General features: G+C 45.1%; 1 protein-coding gene across 1 annotated transcript in view; it reads right to left on the bottom strand.

The window, feature by feature from the left end:
* Positions 1-25,631, bottom strand: part of LOC138581314 (phosphatidylcholine:ceramide cholinephosphotransferase 1-like) — a 716,924-nt gene that overhangs the window by 663,865 nt on the left and 27,428 nt on the right. The window contains exon 2 of the mRNA XM_069652542.1: positions 24,112-24,549. Coding sequence (XP_069508643.1) covers positions 24,112-24,503 — 392 coding nt within the window. The 5' untranslated portion in view covers positions 24,504-24,549. The remainder of the gene's footprint in view (positions 1-24,111; positions 24,550-25,631) is intronic.

Here is a 25,631-nt window from a genome sequence, read left to right as displayed (position 1 = left end):
CAAATCAAACCGATAGACATCGAAGAAGGACATCCAAATAATGAGTGCTAAAATGTATGACAGACCAGAATGCCTAAGCAAACAAAAGTTTTCCTTAATTTCTACAATATTTGGGGGAACTTTGTCCTATTTGAAGGTCGTTCCACGGTAATTGCGACTATTTCAAGGGCATTTTGCAAAGTGTACACCATTTCTGGGCTATTTGGCATCTATTTGTGCATAAATGACAACAGTTCCATTCCATTCTGAGATGCATGTCCAGGCAGAATGCAAAATACTGGGGCAGGACACGGAATTACTGAATGGAATTTGGCGGGCAGTACTTGGAACTACCGAATGGAATTGGGCATTTTGGCATAAATGTACAAGAGTGCACTAATGATGATTAATTCTGATCTGGGAACTTTGTCACACTGCCTTGCATTTCTTGCTCTCTTTCATTGAGCCATCTGATCGTCTGGAAGAAACAGGAGATGTTTGTTTTTGCACTGTCCCTCACTCCCACCAAGCTTATCAGCAGTAGTAACCTGACCTCCACACTCTTCTTGACGAGCCTCCAGATTCAAAGATGTATCATAACACTGGGGCGTTTCAATGTTTTGCACAAACATATTCGAAGAAAAAAATGAGACATCTGGTCACCCAGCCCTACATATAAGGGATGTACCAGCTACTTTTACTCCCTAAAAATAGGCATATACTCCCAAACGAATAAAACAAGAAGTGAAAATACTGCCACCACAAAATAGGAAACAAACACGAAGGCCCTTGTGCCCCTGCGTTCATCCGAATAGCTCCATGGATATGTTTGGGCCAGTCATAAATGTAGTACCACATGAAGAAAATGCCATTATTACCTGCTGATCGTAAGAAGTAAAAAGATATTGATTAATGTGCCTGAATAACTAGGTGGGTATCTGGACTTTCCATCGAAAATAAATTCAACAAATTCATTTCCATCAAATTTTATTCATTGAAACTACTTTCCATCGAAATGCATTTTCCTTGAATAAAATTCGATGGATTCCGATGGTTTTTAGGCTTAGGGTTAAGGTTAGGGCAACGGTTAGAAATAGGGTTAAGGTTAGGGCAAGGGTTAGAATTAGGGTTAGGGCAAGGGTTAGGGTTGGGTTAGGGTTTGGATTAGGGTTAGCGTTCGGTTAGGGTTTGGGTTAGGGTGAGGGTTAGGGATAGGGGGTGCCCTTGGGGGTTATGGGGAGGACCTCCCATCCGCCCCATTGAATAATACACACTAAAATGTTACATGAAGCTGGCCAGTGCCGAAATACTTTGAAGTTTACCGCACTGGACAGCTCCATGTAACGTTTTAACGTGTAAAATAAATGCATGGAAATGCTATCTTTTACATACAAAAGTACATATCCATCGAAACTTGTCGATTCCTATATTCGATGGACAAGTTTCGATGGATATGTACTTTTACATGTAAAAGATAGCAATTCGATGCATTTATATTCGATGTATTTCCTTCGATGTATTTCCTTTTTTATTAAATGTTTTCATTGAAAAGACAATGAACCAACTAGGTGCCATGAAATAATTATTACACAAATATTTCCATTTTCCAGTTAAAATATTTGAACTCGCTTATAACATACTCCCACTGGGAATCAGACTTACATTTTGACTCCTCCTCACAAAAAATCATTTTACTCCGAATTTATAAAAAATAGTTAGGGAGTAAACTAGTCCCACTTGCAATTCTTTTCTGGAGCACTGTGGTCACCCTAGTTTTAGAAGTATTCAACTTGAAAAAGTATGACCCTCAATCTCTTGAAGGCTGTCTTTGAGATAATATGTGTACTTAATGTACTATTCCTGTAAGGGCAAAACTTAAACTGATTTCAGTGGAGGCTCTTTCGCCAATGATGAGATCATTCATACTTGCTCACCACAACCATCAGCCTTGCAATTCGTCTTGGGGTAACATACAAGTGCCCTGATTTGCTCACTGGGGACCTCGTCTGGCTGCTCGGGGAACCTTTCAGGACTTTTACTCCCCAAAAGAGAATTTTAGAAAACAATGAATTCTGTGACTTTGTTACCCAAATTTCCTTTAGGGCCCCTGTTTAACCCTGCCCTCGCCCTACCTACCCGTCCTCCAGCTACATCCCCTCTCCCTTAGTGATGTGCAATGGAAATCAAATACATTTAATCTATTTAAGTGACCATGCTGGGCTATCAAGACAGGAAGGCAGCTATAACTGGCGAGGGAGCACATTCTCTGAATCTTAGTTGCAGTCTATTCTTGACTTACATTTTTATTTATTGGTTATTTGCAATGCGCATTATAAAGCAGAATTGTGTTTCATGGCGCATGTTCTGTGATACCTATTTATCTCTCTCAAAGCACCCTCATGTAAATACTCTGTAAATTCACTGGCGTAACGGGGCCCCCCGCAGGCCCCGCGGTGCGGGGGGGCCCCACCAGCAGATGTCCTGGGAGGGGGACCCACTTGGAGAAAAAAAAAAGAAAAATATATATTTTTTCAAATCTTTTTTTTTTCATTTTTGATTTCACTTTGCATACATAAAATACATTATTCCTGTAACAGCAATAATGTCTTTATGAAGGCAGTGACTACCAAAAGAAACTTTCTTTTTAAAGTCCGAGGGATCCCTCCACCCCATGCAGGGGAAGACCTTAGGCTGGAGGCCTCCATGTCATGGGGTGGGGAAACCCTATGACTTCAAAAAGAAACAGTGGGCCTCATGAGTTTGCCGGTCCGGATACAACAGTACCGGTAAGCTTGCCAGGACCCTTGTTTTCGGACCAGCAAACTACGAGTTCTGTGAGCGGGTGCCTTTCAGCCCGCCAGATCTGACCTGGCGGGCTGAACGGCACCGGCATGCAGAACTCAACGGCTGCGCCAGCACCATTCATGAATGGTGCCGGTGCATCTGGCCTCTCCATTCCCATTGAGTCCAATGGGACTCAAATGGGAATGGGGAGTAATATTTTCCAGCGCCCAGGAATGGGAAATTACCGGGTCCGGCTACCGCCAGGGTTATAATGACCCCCAGTATCTTTTTGAAGTCACTTTGCATTCATAAAGAAATTATTTCTGTTATGGTTCAGTCCTTAAAGGAAATCATTTCTTTATGAAGTCAACATTAATTCAAAAAGAAACAATTTCTTTTTGAAGTAATAGGGCTCCCCTTAACCCCATGACGTTTGCGTGTGTGAGTGTATGGTGAAAGGGTGCAGACTTAAATGTATGGGTGGGTGCCTGGATGTGTGTGCCTGTATGGTGAAAGGGTGCACACTTAAAATGTACAGGTGGCTGCCTGGGTGTGCCTGTATGGTGAAAGAGTGCACACATAAATGTATGGATGGCTGTGTGTGCATGTGTGTATTTGGTGAATGGTGTGTGTGCTTGTGTTCAGGGGTGCAACAAAACTTACATTTCAGGGGGCTAACCCTTCAAATGTTGGGTGAGGCGCTAACTTCACGGGCGGTGGGGAAGGGGAAAACTTATTTGTGTGGGGGAATCCAATTTCTTTACACATTTTAATGAGACTATTCTAGTGCAGCTTCAATGTTACATGCAGTTAACTTTCTCCCACGTATGGACTGCTGCGAGAATTGAGTGGTCTCCTGTTCCCTCTCTACCCTTCCAATCACTCCCCTGGCATGGAAGTACTAAATCCACATCACGATTTCAAATGGCTAAAAAATGTGGCATTTGAATGCAGGTACTAACAGTGAAATGCTTTATGTTAGTAATTGCTGGGCTCTTGTTAACAGCAAAACCCAGGTGCCGTTTAACATCTTTGTCCTATTCTGTCCGGCAACTGCTCTGAAGGTCAGCCAGGTCGAGTCAACATAGCCCAACATTTCGTAGGGGAGGAGTGCTGAATCCCAGTCAACTCAATGGTGTTGCACCACTACTTGTGTTTAATTCCTTGATTACTTATTGCTAATCTTCATTACCCATAGCCCAATTCTTCCTCGTCCCACTGCTTGTGTATGAGGAACCCTGCCTCATACACAAGTACTGGGATGAGGTAGAGGTACATGGAGGTAATGCCTGAATTAGCTACCTGTACTCTTCTTTACTCCTAGTCCCACTCTTCCTCATCCCAGTACTTACCTATGAGTGAAGGAGCCTCATATGTAAGCTCTGGGACAAGGAAGAGGGGCGTGGAGGTAATTCTGGGCCAAGGAGCTGATTTTGGAGGTTGGGGTAGGGGTGGGAGGGAGAGGGGATGTTTGTGGGGGGGCGGGATTGTGTGACAAATCATAATGGTTGTCCATGTCCACTCTAAGCAGGCATGATATGTGGTATTAGTGGCTAGAGAGGCATTTTGGTGCAGCCAGTCAAGTCATTCCTCAGTTTGGTATGATTTTTTTTCTAACTGGGCATTTCTGATAAAGTAATCCTGCTAAGTGTAATTACCGGGCAAGACTGGCATTTCGGTGCTGCCAGACTAGTTGTTTCTTACTGGGGCATTGTATATTTTTCTGGGAATCTGTGATAAAATTATATAAGTCATTTATAACGCACCTGTACACAAGTGTTTCTAGGCGCAACAAGACACAGGAGGGAAGATAGAGGGAGGACAAGACAAACAATCTTACTAGGCTTTGTGTCATTCTGATCGTGCAGGTGTGAGAACGAGAAGTGCAAGCGGAAAGGGAGAGGGGAGGTAAAAGGGAGAGGGGAGGGAAAAACAGGGCAGCAATTCTCTGAGTAAGTGCAGCCAGGGCAGTGCAGCTCTGAGTAGTGCAAGGAGAATAAGGGACTGTAGAGTTACAGTAACAGCCCCTAAGTGTGTTGTAGGCCCAGTGGCAGTGCAGGGGTGACTGATCAAGAAAGAGTCTAGACATAGTGAGGGTAGCCCAGCAACCAGTCAGTACAGCAGACAGGTAGGTCAGGTAGGCCAGGAGGGGAGGAAGACAGAGAAAGCAGAGGAGAAGAGGAATGTTTTGGGCTGCTTCCGGAACTTCAAGTGGTCCGGCTCAAATTTGAGACGGCAGGGAGGCCTTTTCAGAGGGAGGCACCTGCATAGGAGGGGAGATCTACCCCCCTCCCCACTCTCTAACTGGGGAAGTGTCTAACCCTTAGAGAGTTGGAGGTAACTGAGCGAAGGGCTTGAGAAGGAAGGTATTTTGGAAGAGAGTGATAGATGTAGTGTGGGCCCGGGGCCAAAAAGCTTTGTGGACAATGCAAAGGGTCTTGAAATTGATCCTTGCAGCAACCACGAGCCAGTGGAGAGATTTCAGGGCTGGAGAGACATGATCCCTGGGCTTGAGGCCAAGCATAAGTCTCGCAGACCTGTTCTGGATTCGTTGCAGAGGACAGAGGGCAGGGGGCAGAGAGTAGTGGAAGGCAGGTTGAGAAAGAGGCTGTTACAGTAGTCCAGCCTATAGAGAACCAGGGCTCTGGAGACAGTGAGCTTCTGGGGAATGTGAGAAAGGGAACAGTCCCTTTGAGGAGGAGCAGCTGGTAGTGGGACTTCTTGGCGATGTCCGAGATGTGATGAGAGAAAGAGAGAGCGGAGTCAAAGATTACAACCAAGTTTTTTGCCATGTAGGAAGGCGAAAGAAAAAGGCCCAAGGGGGCGGAGAGATTGTGAGAGGGAAAGCAGGGGCGGGGGTCCCAATGAGAAGGATCTCCATCTTACTGGCATTAAGGGAGAGATCGGTGGATGCACACCAATCCTGAATTGCGGATAGACAGTCAGGAATAAGAGAGAGTGAGGAGTCTGAAGGAAAGCTGAGTGTCATCTGCATAAGAGGAGAAGGTAGAGATCAGGTGGGCCAAAGGGGCCAAGAAGAGTTTGAAAAACCAGGGTGAGGGGATGGAGCCCTGGGGAACACCACAGGTATAGAGAGATGTGGCGGAGAGAAAGGGACCAAGGTGCACCTCGGAGGGACAGTCCAAGAGGAAGGAGGTCAGCCACTTAAGGGCCTGATCCGTGAGGCCCAGGTTCTCATGGAATCGATTAATCAGGATGGCTTGGTTGCGCGTGTCGAAAGCAGAGGACATATCAAGGAGGATGTGGACAGAAGGAATGCTGTAATCAAGGTTAGAGATCAGATCTTCACAGGTGTTCAGGAGAACATTTTCCATGCCTCTGGCAGCTCTGAAGCCAGACTGATGGTGATGGAAACAGCCAACAGATTCAGTGTGGAGAGTAAGCTGGAATATGGCCAGTTTTTTTCCAACAGTTTGCCCAGGAAAGGCAGACGGCTTCTTGAGGAGTGGGTGCACAAGGGAGCGCTTAAGGGGAGAGGGGACCATTCCAGTGGTTAAAGAGTGACTACAGAAATCAGCCAAGGCTGGAGCAAGGGTGTCAATATGGTCCTTGATGGTTCTAGAGGAGCAGGGGAGCACCTGTTTAGACAACACATTCAAAGATCGGACTTGTCTAGAAACCTCATCAGGTATTGTCAGAGAGAAAGAGGAGAAAGGAGCAAGAGAAGTAGAGCTGGCCAATGGGGGCGGGGGGTCAAGAGAGGAAGAGGGAGAGGAAGAGGAGATGGGGGACTGGATGTCCTGAGTTTTAGCAGAGAAGTGAGAGAACAGAGCCATACAGAGGGCCTAGGAGGGAACAGGAGAGGTAAAGGCTGCAACAGGATTGACCAGTTACTTACAGATTTTAAAGATTTTGGCCGAGACGCAGGCTTGAATGTGTGTTCTCTTCTTATTGCTTCGACTGGCATTTTGGTTCAACCAGTCTAGGTATGTCTAAATGTGGCCTGGCATGCTTTACTGTAATGTTATTACACTGGTCTACATTGTGTAGTCAGTTGGACATGTTTTCTTTGTGGCATGGCATTTTTAATAGCACAGCATTAATCTTCCTGTGCACTGTTGGTGACTTGCATGTATTGGATTGGTGTTACCCTACAAAACCATTGCAAACACTCTGGCTTTTTAGCCAATTTTTCTCAGAAAGTGTGCTGTATATTGCATTAAAGCACATATTTATATCTTTCTCCTAGTGCAGTGTGTGGCATACCCCTTCAACAGCACATTTGTGCGTATTACACAAGTGTCATAATCTAGGCCGGTCCAGAGTGTGGCACGACCCGTGATTTGTTGCTGAGTTTGGGGGCCCCCTCAGCATGGCTCGCATGGGGGCCCCCACATTTTTTGTTACGCCACTGTGTAGATTCAGGGAATTTAGGGGGTGAATTTGCAATGTTCATAATTAGGAAGAATCACTGGGGTATGCCATGCTTCCCTAGCCATCACGCCCTCAGGCAGAGGCATTTGGCGATTGAGGAAATCACATACCGCCCAGGATGGTGATCCACATGATAGGAGAACCCCAATCCCAAGGCCTGAGATCCGGCGGCGATGCAGTATGCATGTATCTAGACCAGACCTGTTCACATTTCGGCATGTTGCTTTCCGCTCGAAAACAACCCTCTAGCTCTCGAGCCCAGACTCCAATGACAAGACAAGAAGGGTTTTTCCACCTCCTGGGCAGTTTACTGTTTGCACATACCCCTGAGTATCCAGATAAGGTCCCCGGTGTTCAAATCTGGGTGCACGTGTGTTGCCCCAAAAAGAATGGCACAGGTGATTGTTGTGATGCGCAAGTTTAATCATCGTATGGGTGGTGAAAAAGCCGACTCTGAAATACATTTCAATGATGCTTTTATTGGAATCCCCTTGGTGGTGTTGCTGCAAAGACACCGCGAAAGTAGGGAATTTCATGAACAATCCATTCCTCAAATTTGAGGAGCAAAAATGCCCCCTTGAAAAAATACACGTGAAGGGAAAAGAGGGCATTTGTATGGCTCATTCCAATGCCCTCTCCCCCCTACTCTGCTAAATGGGCATTTTTTGCGCAAGCAAGGGGGGATTTCTGTTCCTACTAAAGTGCATCGCCTACCCACAAATGGGATGCACTTTAAAATGCATACAAAACAAAGGCATCTGCATGTGCCTGATTGAAACAGGCACGGGGGGTGCGCATTGCATTACAGGGCCATTCCTGACCCTGTCATACATGTTTTTGCAAATGGAACAACTGCAGCTGTCCCTCAAACAAAAATAGAAATGTTTTTTCTCCTTTTTTTAGCATTTCACAGAGACTGAAATGCGCTCCCAGCATCGACTTGGGTGCTGTTAGCCGTCATATGATAGTCTCAGGAGGGTGCTGCCAACTCTGATGTAGGTAAAGTGTCTCTCCAGCACATGTTTTGCTCTACTGAAATACGCAGGTAACCTTTCAGAATAAGGTCATGCCAGTAACTATCGGCCCATCAGCCTCATTAGTGCTGTGAGTAAAATCCTTCTGCACAATACTATTAAACAGATTGCAGGATTGGCTTGATTTGAGCATAACGTGAAACACTGCTTAAAGATAACTTTGGTTAAAATTAAATATGCGGAACGAAGTAAGACCGTTCTGTACTTAGGGTTTATAGGCCTGCCTTCGAACCTGTTGATGGGGGCAACCTTTAGCCGGCACTTACAAGGGCACCTAAAAAAGTCACGAACAAGATTTTGCGAACAAGTGCAACTAAAAAAGTCACATCTGCACTTGTTTTTAAGAATCTGCCTCACAGCGGTGAACTGCAAGCTGAATAACGTTTAGGGGATTCCTTGCTATGTGCAGTGGGGAGATTGAAAGATTCCAGGAACACATGCACTCGGATTGATTTAACATTTAGGCACCCTTACATGCATCAATCAACACTAAAAGTCTTTAAGTCACAGATGCCAGGGGATGCATGGATGCATGCACTCTCACAGGGATCAAACCTATAGTGCATGCTTCCTAAAATGCACCATCAACACTAAACACCTTCAGCCATAAATGCTGGGTAATCCTTACTTTATACACTCAGCATTCGATATTCCATCATCAAAGCAAGGTATAACAGTAATCAGAGAACCCATTGTTAGGTACATGGGACCAAACCAAAGTCTCAGAATATGACATCGGACAAACCTCTTGAGCATCAATAAACACTAGAAAAAGGCTCCAGGCAACCAATAAACATGCAATGGAAGAGAATGGTGTGGTTCAACCAAAATGGTGGTGCAAAAAAGGCAATTCAACCAAAGTAAAGTTTAAAACTATCAAAGAGACATAAATAATAAGAACAAACCCATATACCGTCATAAAATTGGATGGAGCACATTATAAAGTAATGTGCATTGGTGGAGATCACATAGTACATTGCTCAAATTCCATAGTTCATGTCCTGGCAACCCCATATTGATATGTTAAAACTTTGAATAGACATAATCTCCCAAACTTCATTCATTCTTTGTCTACATTAAGTTTCCTGGGCATAAGGATACCCCCTCAACCGAGGAATGTCAGGCGATATGACAACATTCCTATTCCAATTCAAAGTCTCCTTAACCTCTTGAACACTATTTAGGCTGAATGTCAGTATTACCAGTTATGGCCTGAACCTGTGGTACACAGTCATATACTTAGATAAGGAGAGATACTGTGGAGACAGTCACATAGTACATCATATCTTCTTCCTTTACAACAGCAATTTGGATATTCTCAATGTGGGCTACAAATGCCACATTGTCATTACAATTTAGTATAAATATCCCAGTCCAGCCCATCTCCGGTGCATCCACAAATGTATTACTCCCCTACACCCTTTATAAACAAATTGAAAAATGTGGGTTCCAAGATGTACCCTTGCCTCACCCCATTATGGAATGGGTGGTCTGCAGCGATTTCTTTAAGTGATCCAAGGTGTGCCCTGCCTTTGCACCTTGCTGTAGCATTTGCCCCGGCTTTATCATATTCCTTCTAATTCAGCCCTTGTAAGTGCCGGCTAAAGGTTGCCCCCATCAACAGGATCGAAGGCAGGCCTATAAACCCTAAGTACAGAACGGTCTTACTTCGTTCCGCATATTTAATTTTAACCAAAGTTATCTTTAAGCAGTGTTTCACGTTATCACTGACAATTCGCTCAAATCAAGCCAATCCTGCAATCTGTTTAATAGTATTGTGCAGAAGGATTTTACTCACAGCACTAATGAGGCTGATGGGCCGATAGTTACTGGCATGACTCCTCTCCTCTTTCTTGTATATTGGAATAATCGTAGTTCCTGCATGTCACTGTATCTCGGCCTGTCCGAAAATTGTATATAACAAAATGGGATGTGGTGAGGTAGGAAAGGCTTCAGATGCTGTCTAGATCCTTACCTCCTTTCTGGGGTCCAATTATTTTAGTCACCTCGTGCACTGAGAGGGTAGGAATTTCCCAAACGACTACTTTTACATCCATCGATGGTGTTCTCCACCCCTTCATTCTGCAATGTGTATCAGGCTCTCCATCACCCTCATCCAAGCTATAGAAATGTGATCAGCATTCGGCCTCATTGTTTCTATGGCCTATTGATGTATCTGCCATCCCGTTATAAAGTATAAGATATTCCCCAGGTGACCATAGCCCAGAAGTATTTACAATCCTTCTTGTCTATAGCTCAAGCTCTTTCACAACCTTCCTTTTCTTCTTCCTGTCGAGGAACTTGTAGCATCATCTCTTTTTATGCACTTCACTTATAAAGGCCTGTTTCGCTGTTCTATATGCTCCAAGTAATTTGGTAGGCCACGGCTTTAATATGCAAAATTCTGATTGAAACAAACTCCATGTCCAAATTCTTCTTTTCTTGAGCTATTGTAAGGTTTATTTGTGGCTTTACTTGGGGCCCATCAGAAGTTCTTTGATATTTTCGAAGTGCTCCTTCTAAGCATTGACCACCAAAATATTGTCAGTATTACCTTCCATGTACAAATGCCCACTGTCAATATCCGCAAGGGCCAATGAAATACATATCTCTTCTTGCAGCACCACATGGCCGTGGGATGCAAGCACCCTACATAAGCTGTTTACACTCAGTGGTGCGTAATATTACTTCTTGCAAATAGATCTTATAGGACTATCTACGATACTTTGCAGTCCATCTCCACCCTATCCTCTGTGACCAGGTGTAATACTGAGCCCCAATTGGCCACTGATACAAAACAATTAAGTGTTATTGCACCGGCTTCAGTTCTATGGGACTCACTTGAATGGGGATTTACTGTTCCGCCGCCTGTCATGATGTCCCGGTATCACCAGGATGTTAGGCGGCAGAAACGATGTTACGGGGTCAGCGTTAGCCCGCCGCCTACCAGCGGGTTTTATCGATGACCCCGTAATGGGAGCCAGCGTCTTGTTTGGGTTTTGTGTGAAATAATATTTATAATCTGTCATGATACCTACCCTCGGGCATCTGGATCGAGTCCATCAGCCCCGGGAGCTGGCATCCAGATACTCATTAAAACCCCAACAGACCCGGCTGGGGGCTGTTTGGATTCAGTCCTGGCGCCTTAGGCGCCAGGCTCATCATAGAAATCAGTCCTGGCGCCATAGGCGCCAGGCTCATAGGGCCTCATTACACGATGGCGGAGAACCATGGCGCTATTAGCGCCATGGTTCATGCCGGTAAAATACCGGCACCGCCTTGGCGGAAAGGGGAATTACCGCCCCATTCCAAGGTTGGCGGGGCGGTAATTCCCCCTTCCACCATTGCCCTTCCCCATTCCCATTTCTGCCCCACAGGGCATAATGGGAATGGGGAAGGTGCTAATTATGGTACCGCAAATTGCGGTACCGTAATTAGCTCCCTGGGTCCCTTTGCGGGTTGGTTTTTACCGCCTGCAAAAAGCAGGCGTTAAATTCCCCAACCCGCAAAGGGACCTCGTAGTAAGGCGGTAAGGATTTACCGGTACCGGTATTTTACTGGTACCGGTAAATCCTTACCGCCATCCGTGTAATGAGGCCCATAGACTTTACTTACCTTATGCAGACCATGATGCAAATTAGTCCAAGCCAACGTGAGGCCTGGATGGGACTATTTTATTACAGGGACTATTTTTTACTCGGGTGGGGATCTTCTTACCTGGGACTACTTTGCAGGCTATTTAAACCACGCCCGAACAGCAGCTCATGCTTCGTGTTATTCTGCATCCAGCAGCGTAACGCTCACCGTGTCTGCAAGTCAGCATCCAGTCTTCTGCCTCGCCCGCCTCGAATCCGGAGCTCCTAGACAAAAGGAAAAGAAAGGAGAAGAGGTTAGATCACGGACATTATTTGATTCTTTACCTGATTCCGGATCCAGCACATCTCCAAGCCTGGAAAGGACATTATTTCAGCACGCGTCGCTTCGCCAGCAGCAGCGCCGCGTTACACTCACCAGTCCACCGCATCTTTCAACTCGGCGCTGCCTCCATCATTTTCTTCGTAGAAACCCAGCACCTGGGGGGAAAACAAAAGGAATAACAAGGTGAGCCGAGAAAACCGACAAAGACAATCTCTTTGCCATCATAGGCTTATCTGCTTTACCACCGGGGGTATTATCCTTTAATTCGCTGCATCTTTCTATGCCGCACTTATAAAGGGAGAGAAAACAGCAAGTTAAACTCATGCAACTTTTACCAGACAGTGTTTGGTAATACAGACTCTTACCTGAACGCCATCAGCTGCCTCCAGGCAATATTCTTTTGGACCCAGCTGCAACCTAATGAGGGAATGGAACAAGAGTGAACATCGGACATATTGAACTCTTTGAACTTTATAGACACTGGAGTCAATATTCCTCCGGAACTCCTCCAGTACCTTCAAACCAGTGAAGTAACTGGTATCTACGCGCCCCTGCATGCCATGCAGGATGGAGAGCTCATCATTTAAAAACATAAGGTGAGGTTACCAAGAGGGGATATCGGAGGTGATTAGTGGGGAGAACGAGAACAGTTGGGGGGGCATCACTAAAGTCCACGGGTGGCTAAATCCCTTTCTCCACTTGCAGGAGAATACTTCTACGAGTCCAGCAGACAAGATTAGGCGGGCCAGTCCAGACTGTCATCTCTTCACTACGCATCACGTTGGTGGAGACCGCAGCTGTCCGGGTCCGATCAACGCCGCTGTGGGAACCAGGTGAACGTAACAGAACACGAAGCGTAGCTACAAATCCCCACCCGGGTGTAATGGAGACCTCAGAAACCGACCAACTAGCCCAATTGTTAGGAGAACTTGGGGCAGAAGTGCACTCCGCGCGCCAAGAAACTAATGCCCTCAGGAGAGAACTGATTGCGTCAAAGGAGCGCACTGATGATCTTGCCAGACTGCTGCAAAACCTAGCCGGGCAAACACCACTACCTGGACTTGGGGGGAATTCAACCCCCGTTTCATCGAGCAGCCCTGTGCAAGTGGATCTACCAGGGAGCATTCCTTTAGCTCCACCCGAACGCTTTGCTGGGGACCTGAAAAGGTTTGCCGTGTTCATGAACCAATGCCGCTTGCACTTTTTATGCAGACCAGGAGCTTTTCCAAACGACTAAGCCAAAGTAGCCTTTGTACTGTCATACTTAGTGGCAGCGCAGCGGATTGGTCAATTCCATTAGTCAACCAGGATGACCCTCTTCTTCGGGATTTTCAGGGTTTTCAATTGAGAATGGAAAGACTATTCGCCAGACATTCACAGGGACAGGCCCTGGATAACAAACTTCTATCCCTACGACAAGGAAACCAGGACCTGCTAACTTATATCGCAACCTTCAATAGGTTGGTGGTGGAAACCGGATGGCCAGAGGTAAAGCGAATTACATTATTTCATCGTGGACTTCGGGGTGAACTCAAAGATGTTTTGGCCCAAGTTGTGAACCCACCTCAGGATTGCGCAGAATATATAGACTTAGTGGTCCAGCTAGAGCACCGACTTCAGAATAGAAAAGCTGATCGAGCTAAGTTCGAGAATCGGGTATTGGTTAAACCCAATGTTACTCCCAAAGGAACAGATGCATCAGAACCAATGCAGATCGGGGGGGTTAAGGGACCCTTAACTCAAAAAGAAAGAGAAAGGAGACGGCAGATGCAGTTGTGTCTGTACTGTGGGGCCTCAGGACATTTTCTACGGGATTGCCCTATAAAACCATCCAAGAAAGTAGTCAGAGTTGCTGATAGAAATCAAAGAGAGCCTCATTCGGGAAACGACCACGCCTGACAAGCGTAGAGGTCCGCTAGCCGAGCTTAAAGAAGGACACTCAGACCTCGCACCTAATCATACCAATGGTCCTTATTGATCCAAGGCAGCCATCATGTATGCACGTAGTTAGGGCATACATTGATAGCGGGGCGGTAGGAAACTATGTGGACCACGAATTGGCTTCTAGGGTGAATCTACCTCTCTGCAAAAAGACCACTTCGGATGTTATCACCACAGTCGATGGAACTGAAATCGCCTCTGGGCCTGTAACTCATTCCACCACAGAGATGACACTGTTGGGTCAAGATGGGCATCGAGAGACTATTGTGTTTGACTTCATAAAAGCCCCGCAGTTCCAAATAATACTGGGGATACCTTGGTTGGAAACACATAATCCTTGTATTGATTGGCGAGAGAAGAGACTAACCTTCCCAGAGTGTGCACACACCTGTTACCCGGAAAAAACCTTGAACAAAAGCCTGGCCACAGTCACTAATCCAGCCATGCAGTTACCTCAGGAATATCAAGAATTCCAGGATGTTTTCCAAAAAGAACAGGCAAACACCTTACCACCTCATAGATCATACGATTGTCAAATCAACCTCATACCCGGTGCACAACCTCCATGCAGTAGGATCTACGCCCTTACGGAACCCAAAAACCGTCACCTACGACAATACTTGGACCAATACCTTGCTAATGGCTTCATTCGTCCATCTAAGTCCCCTGCATCTTCAGCTTTATTCTTTGTGCCCAAAAAGGAAGGTGACCTCAGAACGTGCATAGACTACCGCGCATTAAACCAGATCATGGTGAAGGACCGATATCCATTGCCACTGATCCCCAAACTACTAGACCAAGTAAAGGATGCTTGCATCTACACTAAATTAGATCTCCGAGGGGCATATCATCTGGTACGTGTAAAGAAGGGCGACGAATGGAAGACTGCTTTTCGCACCAAGTACGGATTATTCGAATATCAGGTGATGCCCTTCCGGTTGTGCAATGCACCAGCAGCCTTCCAGTATTTTATGAACGATGTCCTTCGTGAACACATTGACGTCTGTGTTGTCGTATACATAGACGATATTCTAGTGTACTCCTCCTCAGAATCAGACCATGTTAAGCACGTTCGTACAGTCCTTGAGAAACTACGCCAGCACAAGTTATATGCAAACTTGGAAAAATGTGTTTTTCATGCTACAGAAGTTGAATTCCTTGGATTTATCCTGACTCCAAAAGGAGTCCGAATGGACTCTCAAAAGGTGGACGCAAGTGGCCATCACCCAGTTCAATTAAAGGGGTGCAAAGCATGCTTGGATTTACTAATTTCTACCGCAGATTTATTCCTGACTTCTCATATGTTGTACACCCCATCACAGCACTTTTGCGAAAAAACAAACGCTTCTTGTGGACCGAAGAGGCTGAAAAAGCCTTCCAAGAACTGAAATTGAAATTCACGTCGGCACCTGTCTTAAAGCATCCACGCCCCGAGCTCCCATACATAGTTGAAACCGATGCATCCAGTTTAGCCATGGGGGCTGTCCTGTCCCAGAAGGATCCGGAAACCAGTCAACTTCATCCAGTAGCATTTTGGTCCAGAAAATTCTCGGCCCCCGAATTAAACTATGCGGTTACCGATAAAGAGCTGTTAGCCATCAAATCCGCCTTCAAGGCTTGGCGGCATTATCTTCTCGGTGGCAGGCATACCATTACTGTAATCACTGATCACAGGAACTTGCAGTATTTAAAAACAGCCAAGGCCCAATCATCGCGTCAACTTCGATGGGCCTTATTCCTTGCCGAATTCGATATTGTGATCACTTATCGACCATGGTAAGTCAGACGCTTTATCCCGAATTGGGATGGGAGAAGCTTATTCGAACCCGGAACCGGTGCCTATAATTCCGAAACAAAGAATTCTTGGGATAACTACTCTACAGACCTTAGAAGATATGCATTTAAAGATCCAACAACTTTTCGATTTAGCAGCCCTGCAGTAATGGGATACAAAGGGCCCATATTATTCAGTTGTCAACCACCTACCTTCCTATCAAGGGCCTCTATTTCTACCACACAAGGAACTACAAGAACAAGTCATCTCCAATTACCATGAAGCTCTGATGGAAGGGCACCAAGGTATTGCAAAAACTGAAGCTAAAATTAAAAGACAATTCTGGTGGCCCACCTGGCGAAAAGATGTAAAGTCATTTGTACTGTCTTGTGGCATCTGCGCCCAGAACAAAAGTCAAAAGAAGAAACCAGCTGGTCTTTTACAACATTTAGATATTCCACCCACACCATGGCACACTTTGTCTTTAGACTTTATTACAGATCTACCGCCATGTAATGGATTCAACACCATTCTAGTTATTGTGGATCTTTTTTCCAAGATGGCCCACTTTATTCCTTTAGAAGGATTACCTTCTGCTTCAATCTTGGCAAAGGAATTTCTCGAAAATATTGTTCGAATCCATGGATTTCCTTCCCTATTGATCTCTGACCGAGGTAGTCAGTTCATTTCGAAATTTTGGCAGAAGTGTTGTCAATTAGCACAAATCGACGTAAGGTTATCAACAAGTCACCATCCCCAAACCGATGGTCAGATGGAGAGAACCAACCAGACTCTTGAACAATACCTACGTTGTATGCTCCACCAAACCGAAAGTAATTGGAAGGACATTTTATGGATTTCTGAATACGCATACAATAACTCTGTACATTCAGGAACCGGACAAAGCCCCTTTTATACCATATATGGACATCATCCTCGAACCTCAGAACTCGATTCGCCCCAGCATTTAGAAATGCCAGCAGTAACTCATCTGCATTCTACTATTACACAAGCTTTTAAAGAGGCAACAAAACATTTGAAACAAGCAAAAGAGAAATACAAGAAAAATGCTGATCAACATAGAAGTGAGACCCCACCATATCGAATCGGAGACCAAGTTTGGCTGGCTACAAGACATATACTTCTGAAAGGAACTTGGACTTTTAATCCTCGATATTTGGGACCTTACAGCATTAAGGCCATTATCAACCCGGTGGCCGTCCAATTAGAATTACCCTCTAATATGCGGATTCATCCTGTCTTTCATGTTTCACTTCTAAAACCAGTTCAACCCGGGACAAGATTAACCAAACCACCTGACCCCATCCTAATAGATGGAGAACCTGAATTCGAGGTAAAAAACATCCTGGACTCTAAAATGGTTAAATCAAGACTTTTTTATTTAATCGACTGGAAGGGTTACAGACCACAAGAAAGGTCATGGGAACCTAGTGACCACGTTCATGCTCCTCGTTTGGTGAAAAAATTTCCTTCAGACTTCCCAGACAAGCCAGGGCCAAGGGGAAGAACAACTTTAGGAGGGGCCTTGGGGGGGAGTGCTGTCATGATGCCTACCCCCGGGCATCCGGATCGAGTCCATCAGCCCCGGGAGCAGGCATCCAGATACTCATTAAAACCCCAACAGCCCCGGCTGGGGGCTGTTTGGATTCAGTCCTGGTGCCTTAGGCGCCAGGCTAATCATAGAAATTAGTCCTGGCGCCATAGGCGCCAGGCTCATAGACTTTACTTACCTTATGCAGACCATGCTGCAAATGAGTCCAAGCCAACGTGAGGCCTGGATGGGACTATTTTATTACAGGGACTATTTTTTACTCTGGTGTGGTTCTGGGGATCTTCTTACCTGGGACTACTTTGCAGGCTATTTAAACCACACCCGAACAGCAGCTCATGCTTCGTGTTATTCTGCATCCAGCAGCGTAACGCTCACCGTGTCTTCAAGTCAGCATCCAGTCTTCTGCCACGCCCGCCTCGAATCCGGAGCTCCTAGACAAAAGGAAAAGAAAGGAGAAGAGGTTAGATCACGGACATTATTTCATTCTTTACCTGATTCCGGACCCAGCACATCTCCGAGCCTGGAAAGGACATTATTTCAGCACACGTCGCTTCGCCAGCAGCAGCGCCGCGTTATACTCACCAGTCCACCGCATCTTTCAACTCGGCACTGCCTCCATCATTTTCTTCATCGAAACCCAGCACCTGGGGGGGAAACAAAAGGAATAACAAGGTGAGCCGAGAAAACCGACAAAGACAATGGGCCTCATTACGACCCAGGCGGTAAGTTACCGCCTGGGTCGTACCCTTACCACCATGGTGTAAACTATGTTTACACCATGGTGGATGGCGGATTTACCGCCCCATTCCAAGGTGAGTGGGGCGGTAAATCCCCATTTCCCATTTTACCCTTCCCCATTCCCATTTTTGCCCCATAGGGCATAATGGGAGTGGGAAAGGCGCTAATTACGCCACCGTAAATTACGGTGGCGTAATTAGCACCATGGTCCCTTAGCGCCATAGATTTTAACGCCTGCAAAAAGCAGGCGTTAAAATCACCATGGCGCTAAGGGACCTTGTAATCAGGCGTTAAGGGTCGGCGACGTTTATGGCGCCGTTAACCCCTTAACGCCTGACTCGTAATGAGGCCCAATCTCTTTGCCACCATAGGCTTACCTGCTTTACCACCGGAGGTATTATCCTTTAATTCGCTGCATCTTTCTATGCCACACCTATAAAGGGAGAGAAAACAGCAAGTTAAACTCATGTAACTTTTACCGGACAGTGTTTGGTAATACAGACTCTTACCTGAACGCCATCAGCTGCCTCCAGGCAATATTCTTTTGGACCCAGCTGCAACCTAACGAGGGAATGGAACAAGAGTGAACATCGGACATATTGAACTCTTTGAACTTTATAGACACTGGAGTCAATATTCCTCCGGAACTCCTCAAGTACCTTCAAACCAGTGAAGTAACTGGTATCTACGCGCCCCTGCATGCCATGCAGGATGGAGAGCTCATCATTTAAAAACATAAGGTGAGGTTACCAAGAGGGGATATCGGAGGTGATTGGTGGGGAGAACGAGAACAGTTGGGGGGGCCATCACTAAAGTCCACAGGTGGCTAAATCCCTTTCTCCACTTGCAGGAGAATACTTCTACGAGTCCAGCAGACAAGATTAGGCGGGCCAGTCCAGACTGTCATCTCTTCACTACGCATCACGTTGATGGAGACCGCAGCTGTCCAGGTCCGATCGACGCCCCTGTGGGAACCAGGTGAGCGTAACATAATCAGAATGGTATCTCTTTATTGTGTCATCTCTATTGATGTATGCCCTATGGTTTGGGCTGCCTTTTACATTTCTAACTTTTCTAACAATACATTTGAATTTGGCATACAAAAGGCTGTGGGGTGAGGGCGACCAATGAAATGGAGTGCTTGTTACCACGTCTGGTGCTTAAAAGCTGTATGCACCCAGTACATTTTCACGTGGGATCCTGATGCTGTGAGGAGGTGAACAGCTGAGATAGGGGAAGTGAGCAAGGGGAAGAAAGGATGAGCTTCAGCTGAACAACACTTTTTATTAAGGTGGTGAACTCCGCATTCATTGAGAGGTGTACTGTAGATTGCATCTATTTTCTGTTGTACATATTTTTATATTATTCATTTTATTGCTTGTAGTGAGAATCTAGTTAGAGAGCAGCTGAGCATTTTACAACTGGATGGTGCCACCATTGTGCTTGGCATATCATACGGCAGCACAGTACTGTTGGTGGAGGAAAGCAGGGTTTTTTATTCTTCCGGCAGGTGTTTTTGAAAGAACCATGTTTTTAGTGTTTTGCAAAAATGTCTGATGGTGGGGGAATATTGAGCCTCTGGCACGATTGAGTTCAAGATGGTGGAGGCATGGCAGGAGAAGGACTGCTTGTAAGTCTTCTCTTTGCGGACTAGCTTTGAATCCAACCTTTTAATAGTTTTGCTACATGGGGTGTGAGAGCCTCCAGAGGTGTGGAGGTTAGCCGCAAAGTATGTTGATGTTTGAGACTGCTTTGTAGGTGATACATGCAATTTTTAATATGATCTTGGCAGGGAGGGGGAAGCAGTGAAGGTCATACAGTGCTCGAAAAGTACAAACAAATGTACGGGTGCCTGTAATGAGGTATGCTGCTGCGGGTTGGGCTGCCTTGAAGGTGGCCAGGTGTGCGACTGGAAGCCCAGTAAGGAGGGCATTTCTCCCATCAATGTGTGAGATCCAAAGTGCTTGAAATACATTGCAGAAGTCATGGTGGGGTGAAGGATTTGATTTTTCGGAGTGTGGAGATCTGTAGCCATGCAGTTTGAGCCTTTATGGCTATACCATTTAGGAAGGAAAGATTACTATCAACAATAAAGCCCAGGCTTTGGCTGAGTTTGGCAGCTCAGGGGTGAATCCTTCTAGTTGCATGCTGTCCAGCCATTATTGCACACGTTGTTGTATGGTGTGGGTACCGGGGAGGAAGAATTTGGTCTTGGTAGTGTTCAGTTTGAGGGTAGGCATTTGGCATCCACATATGGATAGTAGCTAGGCGTTTGCAGATCCGAGCAATGTCCTGGGGACCAATTACCTTAATTTACAGCTGAGTGTCATCAGCATACTGATGCATGGCTATATCTGGATCACTTAGGAGAGTTCCCAAAGGTTCCAGCTATATATTCAAGACCATTGGGTAGAGGGTGGAATCATTGAGTACACCACATATTACTGGTAGTCGTTTGGAACTGAATGAGCCCACCGTATGGCCTGGTTTCCTCTGGATTTGTAGGATGAGAACAATTTTAGGATGGTTCCAAAGAATCCCATCTTATCAGTGAGGATGGAGAGGAGTGTTAAGTGCCCAACTGTGTTGAAGGCAGCCAAGATGTCTAAGAGAACTAAGAAGCACAAGTCTCCTGTGTTGGTGATTTGCAGCACATCGTCCACCACTTGGATGGTTACAATGTCGGTGCTACATTTGGGCTGGAAGTCAGATTGTAATTGCAGATGAGCCCTAAGTGGTCAATTTTGGCAAGTTATTGGGTTGCAACTGCTCTCTCGATACGCTTCCCGATGAACGGGAGGCTCCTGATTGGTCTGTTGCTGGCTTGTTCAGCTGGGTCAAACAAAGGTCTTTTGAGAAGGGGCCATATGAGACCTGTCTTTAACATGTCTGCACATGCACCTTCACTGTGGGATGGGTTCACAATACTCAGGAGTGTGTTCAGTGCTCGACCAGTGAGTTGTTTAATGAGGGAAGCCGGGAGTAAGTTGTCCATGTAAGCAGTAGGTGTAAGGGAAGGGAGGATGTTTGAAAGATCTTTAGTAGAGAGGTGAGTGAAGTCGGTGCTGGAGGGCAGTTCCGAGGAGGGGGCCAATAGTGGGGCTAGGCCTGGCTTTGGGGCATCAGTGAGACCTCTGATCTTATCAATTTCGTTAAGGAAATAGGTATTGATGTTGTTGCATTTCTCTTGTGAAGCCGGCGCCTCAGGGCAAAGTGTGGGCTTGGCGCAGCAATAGATTACTTCAAATAAGGCTTTTCTCCTGTTAGAGACTCCCTCAATGGTGGAGATGTAGAAAGTCATCTTAGCCTCGGAGATCATATGTCTATGTTGGGTGGAAAGGATATTCAGGGATGAGAGATCCTCTGGAGTCCGGTGACTGCACCACCACTTTTCAAGGAATCTGGTTGTGTCCAATGTGTGTACCAGGGTGCAGACAGTTTGACTTTGGCATGACCAGATGGTACGTATCAGTACTGTATGTTGCATGCATTCAAAATGTACTGTAAAAACAGAAATGGATCAAAATAATAGACACGCACACTTCACAGTCACAAGTTCTTATTTCTGTTACTTATTTCCCGCACCTAGAACATTTGAGTATATAACACACATGTAAAAAACAGGGGATAAGTGAAAGGTAAAATAATAAATAAATACTGAATTGCCAGAGTCAGTGTATGAAGATGTGACTTCTTTCACCCGATCAGAATGGCAAGAAACCACCTAGTGGTGAATTGATAACCACCATTTCAACAGGCTCTGCATGACCAATTTGGAAGATAGATTGAGGCGAAACCAGGATTTAAATTTGTGGCTGAAGTGGCCGATTGGCCCAATAAAAAAAGCAATACATGCCAAACCTGCTAACAGTTACTGTACCATTGTCAGTGGACTGTTTTAGGTGCATCCTACACAATGAGAAATGCAATGGTCAACAGATAACTTTAGTTATCTCGGTATAGTGTTCCCGAGAATTTGGTCCAAAGTGTTTAGGGCTTTCTTGAACTAACTATTAAGAAATATAGAAACAGACATTGCGAGATTGTGCAAACTAAATCTGTCAATATGGGGCAAAGTGAGTTGTATAATAAAGAACATGTAACCGCGGACCCTGAATAAACTAAGAGCATGAATGATTCCTATTACAGGGCATTACTGGAAGAGGCTGGAAACATAGCAAAATGACTTCTTATGGGGAATGGGTACGAGCATCCTGTTGTCTCTGCAACAGCTGCATCGGCCTGTGGAAGATGGAGGTTTAGACTAACAAACGTAAGGCTTTATCCCCACGTTGCTATTCTCCAAAAGGCAGCATACTGGGAGACGGTCTATCTAAGTGCTTATGATAAATATGGTTCGTTTAGTGGCAGTAATTTCAGACTGAAGGCTGGGTGAAATAGTTTCCCTTTTCTAAAGAGGACTTGTTTTGGAGGTTTGCCCAGAAGCTCTGGATTTAACGTCTGATCCAACCTTTCTGACAAAAGGAATGTTATTCCTTTCATTGTTCTCCAAAGATACCTTTAACTGTGTCTTCCAGGCACAATAATCTACTGAAGAGGAACAATTGCACTATTAGGAACTACCAAACGAGGTGATACTGTATCTTAAGAAGCCCTCCTCATTCTGCAAATCTGACAGCTTGTCTGTCACATATGGTATAATAGTCGAGGAATTGGTCATGTTCCCGAGTAGGTGGATCAGATCCACAATAGCCTTAGCAGATTCCTAGGCATCTATTCATCCTCAATCAGAAATTCAGAAGAGAGGCAAAAGAGGGATGGCAGCATCCTGGCCATGGCCCAATGAGTTCTTTTTTAAAATAATTGCAGTGTGATACGGTGTATACCGCATAAGTGTGTCCGTTATTATAGCTAAAAAATAGAAAAATCAAATGTTTTTAATCAAACTGTGTGTTATGTAGCACACATGTTTATTGATGTGTTTCTGGTATTCTTTGGGCCTCAAGACACATCATTTTTGGGATTCCGCAAAACTAAGTACTGGGACAAGGAAGAGAGATGTGAGGATAATACGCACTTTGCTTACCAGTAATCTTTATTACTCATAGGTCCTACGCATTCTCATCAGTTTCTACTGACATATTGGAGCTGCATCAGTCCTCCAGATTTGGTGTAAGTACCAGGCGGAATGTGGGGCAAAATTATTCAGGTACAGTAACATTTTCCAGGGAAGGCAGTGCAAAAAAAGTAGTTGTACACAACAAGGTCTTCCTACCTGTAAGGAGGTGCTATTACAAAAGTAAGAAATGTGAAGAGAAAGTGTACGAGCAGATATAACAAACACAACTGGAAAGTTACCTTACAGCTTTTGAATACAATAACGTTCATCCTTTCATCTGATAACATTTCCTTGCTCAATCAAGGATGCAGAGGCAGTGGTGGACTAGCCTGCAGGGCATGTTGGTGATTTCCCAGTGGACCTATGCACCAGGGACCTCCTTGTGTGGGTACCCATGTTTTCTGCTCCTCTTACCCTCTCTACCAGTTACGCCACACTCTTCCTTCCATCTGTCCTCATCGCCCACATCGCTTTGAAGTGAATTTGTCATAAATCCTTCAGTATGTTATTCCTCACTCTTGACAAATCCTATATCTCAGTAGTTCTTTGTTATGTTTAACTGCCTTTTAATCTTAATATAGGGACATATGTACTTACAAATTCACTATTTGTACCCATTTGTTTTTCCAATAGTTTTTGGGAGGAGATCCCCATCAAACCCTACTTAGAGGCTTTTGGTGTGCTCAATACATCCACTCATTCACTTAACTATGGAGCTACTTTGACAACCACTTCCCGAGCATTTTTGGTTCCAGTCTACCCCTGTGTAGAGGTGTAATTCCTGGTCAAACAGCAGGTGCAGGGATACAAATAAATGCAAATGTTCGAGACATTATTGATACAACGTTTCAGCAGCTGACTAATAGATAAACATCATCTCATAATTATTGCTTACTTGTATCGAAGAAGAAACCACTGGATGAGCCACAGTGTCAAAAGCAGGAATGAACAAAATTCTGAGAGTTGGAAAGCCCAGGCAGAACTTCCAAAACTCCTGGGAAATAGATCTGGAAGAGGCGAAACAATCTCTTGTGCAGGAACCCAATTGTTGACCAAAACAACAACCAAGGAGGAGAGCAGTGTGGACAGTACAGCGTACAGCAGCATAATGAGGGTCTTGCGCCACTCTGGTGGATACCTGACGCCAACATCTATCACTTCCACTAAGGAACATCGGTAACGTTTTTGAAGATTGGAGTCTGAATTTGAAGAAACAGCTGGTAAAATATGTGGGCCTGAAGAAGTCATCTGTGTGCATAGAATCGAACGACAGTTGCATTTCTCCATCTGTGGGAATCTCTGCACATAAATCTTTATCCGGGTAGGTAGAGAACTGGAAAAAAATATATACATATATATTATTTGTAGGAACAGGAGCAATTCAATGGAAGAACTCATATGTTCTTAGCAATGACCAAAATGTCACTATTTTAATTCTCTTTCATATACTTCTAACACTAATTTTTTTATTTATGTTTTTAGTACTGTATACAATAAGAAGCAAGGAATGGCATATATTCATTATGAATGCTGATTTTAGCTTATAGTCTAGAGCAGGGGTCTGCAACTTTTGGCTTTCCAGATATTTTGGGCTATCCTTCCACCAGAACAAGCAAACAAAGTCAATGAAGAGTGAACATGAGAGTGGTAGCGCAGAACATCTGGAAAGCCGTAGGCCTGAAAACCCTGTTCTAGAGGCGAGAGATGGTTTGGTCCACACTAATGATCTCCTTGTGGTGTCAGGTGGCTCTGAGGTACTTACATTAGACAGCTTTATGTTTCTATTCATATTTATAAAGCAATCTTTAATACGAAACACCACAAAAAAGTTATTTATTTGTGCGAAGTTCATGAACATGAAGTTAAGAATATGGTAGGCTCTCAGTGAGAGATTGCTTTGTTTTTAAAAAGGCAGATATATTAACTCCCACAATCAGGTCACTGGATCAAGAGGCAAAACAAATGTGATGGTGATCGGGAAAGTGTGCAAGGAGTCAGAGGGCCTCATGTTGACTGTGGCAGTCTGGAAACAAGGGATTCGTAAGCTCACCGGCACCCTTGTTTCCAGACCGCCACACTACGAGTATGCCTGCCGGGGCAGTAAGCAGACTCATCACGGAAGCATCGGCACTGTTAGTAACAGTGTTGATGCTTCCGTGAACCCATTACTATGGGTTCACGGAAGTCACAGACATTACAATGTCCCAGTGGCACCGAGAAGCTAGGTGCCAGTAAAATGTTACGAGTCTGGCGACAACCCACCGGAAGCACTGGCAGGGTTACTGCCAGACTCGTAAGGAGGCCCAGAGTCATGGTAGCTGGAATTTTAGGGGTACTGTTGGGAGCTGCTTTCAATGTCCTCTGGCTTCTACCCCTGTGCTTGTCCTTTGTTCTTCGGCCAAATGTAAAGCATGC

Source organism: Ambystoma mexicanum, chromosome 3p (genome assembly GCF_040938575.1).
Source record: "Ambystoma mexicanum isolate Mex_15411 chromosome 3p, UKY_AmexF1_1, whole genome shotgun sequence".
NCBI classification, from domain to species: domain Eukaryota; kingdom Metazoa; phylum Chordata; class Amphibia; order Caudata; family Ambystomatidae; genus Ambystoma; species Ambystoma mexicanum.
Note: the sequence above shows the minus strand (reverse complement) of the source record. Positions and strands in the feature narration are given on the sequence as shown.